Source organism: Geospiza fortis, unplaced genomic scaffold (genome assembly GCF_000277835.1).
Source record: "Geospiza fortis unplaced genomic scaffold, GeoFor_1.0 scaffold166, whole genome shotgun sequence".
NCBI classification, from domain to species: domain Eukaryota; kingdom Metazoa; phylum Chordata; class Aves; order Passeriformes; family Thraupidae; genus Geospiza; species Geospiza fortis.
Window position 1 is genome coordinate 5,703,337 of NW_005054310.1, and position 6,271 is coordinate 5,709,607.

The window sequence follows — 6,271 nt, forward strand, 5'->3', positions numbered from 1 at the left end:
TGGACCAGCCCACACAGCCAGAGATGTGAGGCTCAGCCCTAGATTCTGACACCAACCGTGTCCCCCCAGCTCAGCAGCAGCATGTGAAAACACAAAAGGTTAATCTCTGCCTCTGAGCCAAGGAGCAGTCACTGCCTTTGGTGCATTTGCTGTCTTCTCACTGTACTACCTTGCATAGGACACTTACCCTAATATAGCTTCAGTTCCTTCTCTGATGTCTTTGTCTGATACTGTTCCTTCTTGATCCAGTGTTTAGAAAGGACATTCATGCAAGCAGAATCTAAAAATCCACCACCTTGCACAGGACTCCCTCAATGCATAAATCCACATTGCTAACAGACATTTCCCAAATTGCTTTGTGGTCATAGATTAATCTAGGTATTGTTTACTTGTTGGTGCTGTAGCCTTAATTTTGACTGCCTTTCACTGGGGGATAGCAACTTGGGGGTGTGCTACTGATAGATCCTCGCATCTCAATTTATTGATGATGTAAACAAAACTACCCCACGCATACCAGAGAACAGATTCAATAGGTGCAGCCCATTAGCTTATCACAGCAAAACTGGAACACACAAATTCTGGAAGCAGCAGCAGATCACTTTGGAAAACCAGCTAGAGAGAGCAAAAGAGCCTGGGTTTCCTTAGCAGCCTTCCTCAAACCTGTTGTAGTCTCATCCTTTCATTCTTCATGTCTGAATATGGGGTCCCCCTACCTTCAACTGCAAACCTTTCTCCTTTTACTAATGCAATCCACTGGAAAATGATTCTATCACCTTCTTCTTTTACCCCACCCGTTCTTCCTGTTCAAACCACTAAACCCTCATGTAGAATGATATACTTTCATTACTAACTTGAGGTCAGATGTCACATACAAAATGTTTTTCCTGTACCATACAACCAAGAATCCTTTATTTTGACCAAGATCAGAGACAGGCTCTTTTGAATCAAAGAATACAACTCTAAATCAAACATGGACAAGGCCTTTCAAGTGGACATCCACAGTCAGAGAATAGCTCTGTTGCTAAGTGATGATAACAGAAATATCTATATTTTCTGCTTAATCTCTCCACTTTGCATGAACAGCTAAATGGCGAGGAGGAGAATGAAAGAATAAGCAGTGCTGGGAGAGGAAGTACACCAGGAAGACAGGCCACCACTAATGAATGTTTGTGACGCAGGTACACAGAAGAGTGGGCACATTTTGCTGCACTGCACAACTCTGTTAATGTACTTTCCAGGTCAGTGGCATCACATACTAGCATCTGTTTCAGCAGAGGAGGACCTCTTGGATCATATGCAAATTTATTTTAAATGCTGGCATCCATTTCACAGGCATTAGATCACAGTAAGTACTTAACAGATATGGGCACCAAGCAAGACAGTCACTCACCTGGATGTTACATGCTGGTGAGATCCGGGAACTAACTGTGTGTATGCGGCAGGACAAGCCCTGCGGTGAGGCCTCTGTGAAGCACAGAACCATGCGCCTGGCTAAGAGCTGCTGGAGGATATGTGGAGGCAGCAGCCTCAATCATCAGCTTGGCTCTGCTTGCAGTTCAGTTTATGCTGCAATGTGCCCAGACCTCTCTGGAAGAGTCTGCACTGAGTGACACATTCAACTTTGGTGTCACTGTGCAGAGGACTACCAGCTACCCAACAAAGAGATGAAGATGAAAGGACAAGGCAGTGCCACAGCAGGGGCTTCACACACAGATGTTTGCAGAACACACACTGTAGTCACAGCCTGCATATGATTATATGTTTTTCTCATTTCTTCTCAAGCTTGATACTTCTGTGGCTTTGTCCCCAAGTCTAAAACCTACCAGTAGTACCACTGTCTTCTGTTTCCTGCCCATTCTGACCTAGTCTGTCCCTAATACCCAGCCACAGGCTCCCAAGGAGAAGTATGAACTCCAGCCTATTAATTCGGCAGTTACTCTTTGGCAGACACCCTCTTCTTTCCTCCAGACATGAGGCTCTCATCACCCAGCTCCTCAGCCTGACTCTATGGTCCTGTGACCAAGTCTCAATCCCTGAAAAATCTACCTTGATCAATTCTCTGAATACTTTCATGTAGCTTCATGTATAGCTGCATTTAAATCGGCTGCCTCCTTTTCACTGGTATCTAAATGGAAAGTGAAGGATGGGGAACAGAGAAATAATATTGACTAAAAATCAATACTAAACTAATAATTTCCTGACATTAGAAGAGAATGCCAGGAAGCTCCTAGCCAAGTCCAGTTATCCATAGTAAGCTCAGTGTTAAAATATCAGCTACTTTACACACAAAACAATCCTTATATACAGCTCAAGGGGTACTAACAGCACAGAGAACATGGTCAGTGTTCAGTGATGCTTGCTGAACAGACAAATTCAAGTTTGCTACAAAGCCTTGCAACTTGAGGGATATGTTTCTGCTTGAGAATAACTGATTTCCACCTTAAGACACCTTACCACGAAAATAAGTATTTTTTTACAAAAAGAGGTTTCAGCACTTTATGAGCTCCACTGTACAGGTTCAATGGTCCAACTGGATCTCATTGACTTACACTAAGGTAAGTATTACTTATGGGGCTTATAGGCACTTCTTTCATGGTAATGGACTCCAAGACTTGTTGCCACTTAAATTGTGTACAAAAGTCCAGCTCAATATGACTGGAACAGACCTGCTCTCTGACAGACACAAGCTGCAGAGCTACAAGGTTATAAGTTTAAACCAGCTGCAGCCAGCCAGGAGGTATCACAGCATAGGTCATTCAACTTAAGAAAGACCTGTTACTCCAAATTGTAAGGAGCAAGTTTGTGTTAAGAAATACTTTTTTTTCCCAAAGTAACATTTTCTATAGAAACAAATCTTACCATCAATATTTTATATTTTTCATTTCATCTTTTATTCCTGTTTCAAACTCTCATCCTTAAAACGGTATGTGGCTCCCCTGGAGTTTTAGTACTTTGTATTTTAAGGGCATGTTTCTTCAGTGGCTTCATTATTTACCACAAACTCTAATCTATGTTCCATGTTACCCCTGCAGAAGTATGAGTATACAGAGAGGTGATGATTCCACTGAGGAAGAGATTTCTTTGGATCACAGACAAAACATGCATTTCAGACACCTCAAAGTAACTTACAACAGAAAAGACCAAGTTCAACAGTAACTAGGCTGACCTTCTACCAGATCTCTCTTATTGATAACATCAGCAAGAACAGATTGTTCTGCCACACACAGGTGGATGAGCTAATCAGGAGCTCTGACCTTCCCTTGACAAATAGGAACTTACAGATTCTAAAATGCAGAATGTTTTAATTATAAATACTCATTTCAACAAGAATAATAGGAAAAAACCTGCATCAAATATCAGATCTCTAATGTACAAGTGAAATGAAACAGAAAAAAATCAAAACTTCCCAGCAACACTAGACAAAAGCCATTTACTTGAATGAGAAAAAGCCACGGTCATATCCCAGAGTGATATCTAATCTAAAAGGTCTGTCAACTATTCAAAGAAGTGATTGCCAGGAAAACAAACATTATCTCACTTTCCTTGAGAAAAAATCCTGTTTCAGACTGTCCCCTCACAATACTGCAGATGCAATTTTGGCTTACTAGTGAGTGTCTAAACAAATAAGGACTGTAAGGAGTTAAAGCACAAGGCAGAGGAGATTCTTTTGGTTCATGAATTTCAAATAATTTTACCAAGCAGATCTATAGATTCATTAACTGCCAGTGGATGTGTTTGTAAATCAAAACTGAACCACTCAGGAACCACTCAGTAGCACCCTTCTCCCCTTGATATCATAAGATCCAGTTTTTCATAGCCCTGAAAAACCATGTTCTAATACTGCTATGACTAATCACAGAGACCACCAAATCAACACTGGCAATTTATGACTCTTGCTTTATGAGGTTTTGCCTCATTGGGGTGTTACAAAGCCAGCCCACAAGCTGTAGTGCTAAGCTGCAGAGATGCCACTACTTAAAACTGGCTTTGTGCTCAGTAAACATAGCCCCTGCTTGAAAAGAGGGCTAACCACCTCTCAACTTCAGCTTGCTCCCTTTTCAGACTTACCTATGGTTTACAAAAGCAAGAGAGCCTACTCCATGCTGAATGAATGATTGGCTCTTGCAGCCTTGACACGTATCTGTGTCCAGATAATGAAATTCAGCCATCTAACAGCATCACTGCATGCTGTATGGCCTTAGCAGACCTTTGTCACGTTCTAATGGAACACAGCACAACCACACATTACAAAAGGGACATGACATCCCAAGATGTTTTGTTTTTCCTGTAATTAAAAGGAATCAACAGGGCTTCTCACCCTGGCACACACTACCAAAAGACCTTCTAAAAAGAGTTGAAGTAATAATTATATAATTAAAAATAGTAATTCTCCTTGAAGAGCTTATACAGCTAAAATCCCTGCCACACCTTCTACCATCAAAGTATCATTGTCACAAAAGTCAACAGAATCTAACTTATACTTCCCTAGAAAGTCATGTTTTCCAAGAGGATTCCTAAAATTGTGGTTTTTTGTAATGTAATTTGTATTCAACACTATTTTGATATTTAACTAGTATGCTAAAAGCAAAGCCAAAAACATTTGTTAGCCTTTCAACTCCATGACGTAAACTGAACTTAAGAAACATGGTATGAATTTCCTACCATCTATAAACAACACATTTGCTTGCTAGCAGCTCTGGATTGCAGCTCACTAATTTAAATTTCTTGGCTTAAATATATTTCTTTGATCAATTTTTTAACGTCTTAGCTTGAAATTAAAATTTAAAAGTTACAGTTGCCACCTCTCAGGCCAACAGAGGGGCAGGGAAAAGAATAACACAGAAAGCAAATCACAAGAGTGATTTTCCCAGGTAGGTAACTTGGTAGTTTCCCAAGTTACTTTGAGGCCAGTGAATACTGCATTTGGAAACAAATACAACAAAAGCAGCTTAGAATAGAACAGTTTACATATTAAAAACAAAAAGCAAAGTGCAAACTAGAGGAAGGGAGAGAAAAAATAGTAAAACAAATACAAAAGTAAAAAGCCTTTAACACATTATCAGAGAGTCTAAAAATGCAGTCTTATTATGGAATCTATTAGGAAGTGAACTGTGTAGTAAGAGAAAATGATGAAACTAATTGGACCAGCTAGAATAGAAAATGTCTTGGAGAAAAAGGCAGGATAGATGATCTCAGCCAAAAGACAAAAATATCCACGTTTAACTCTTCAGAAGGATCCTGAGGATACTGATACAATTAACATTTTACCAGTTACAATCAGGCCATTTAAGTTCATGGAAAGAAAACCCTCTTTACCTGACATGCTAAAACTGAGAAGGACGTGAGATCTCTATCCACATGAAAATCACTAAGACTTCAGAAGTGTTACACTGCAATGAGTCCTCAGTCACTTCCCAGTTTTTCTTCAAGACAATTTCCTTGCCCATACTACAGGCTTTGCTGGGTGTGCCTTCCCTTTGGTATTCTGGCCAGAGCACAAAGAAAAAGGCACTGCAGCACATCTGTACTATTTGTAATCATTCTGGTACTGTCTTCCACAATAACTTAGTGTAAACGCAGCTTTGGGTTTCCGAGCATTTTTTCTTCCTCCTTTCTTCCTCAGTTACCCCCAAACAATTACTGGTTTTGCTGACACTAAAAATTGTTAAGGCTTCTCTTGAAACTAGTCTTACCTTCAAAGAACTGCTGCAAGGCCTCATTTTCTCCCACCACATCCATGACAAGCCAGTAGAAGTGTTTTGCTTTCCTACTACTTGAAGAGCTCCCACTGGGACAAATGCAGTCTCCTCCAGATGATTACGAGCATGCCAAGGAATACATCATGATTTTGTCAGGGATTTCAATGACTTTGTCTCAGCTGATTTCATTCCTCTGTAACTAGATTCAGGGTTATACTTAGGCTTTATGTAAAGGACTTAAACTACACAAAAGGAGACTCTAACAAGGCTTTTGAGGCAAGATGACATGGATTCTAGCCTGTCAGTAAGTCTAATGTTCTCGTTTTAAGGACCTTTGGTCCCAGTACTAATTACACATGCGCAAAAAATGTAGCAATAAAAATTACTTATCTTGTCTTTGTACTTTCACACAGGCCATGTAATTAGTACTACCAACAGAAGCAATAGTAATCAAAAAAGCAAGAGCAAAGCCATCACTGGTAGGGAAGTAGAACTATGTTGTTACTATTATTAAAAAAACTAAATCACAGATTAGCCTGTTTGTCTAAGGTAACATATGGAAAGCAGAACAT

The 6,271-nt window shown here is 40.0% G+C and overlaps 1 protein-coding gene across 1 annotated transcript in view; it reads right to left on the reverse strand.

Moving 5' to 3' along the window:
• Positions 1–5,739, reverse strand: part of MYRFL (myelin regulatory factor like) — a 39,639-nt gene extending 33,900 nt beyond the window's left edge. The window contains exon 1 of the mRNA XM_014312396.2: positions 5,694–5,739. Coding sequence (XP_014167871.1) covers positions 5,694–5,739 — 46 coding nt within the window. The remainder of the gene's footprint in view (positions 1–5,693) is intronic.
• Positions 5,740–6,271: the final 532 nt, after the last annotated feature.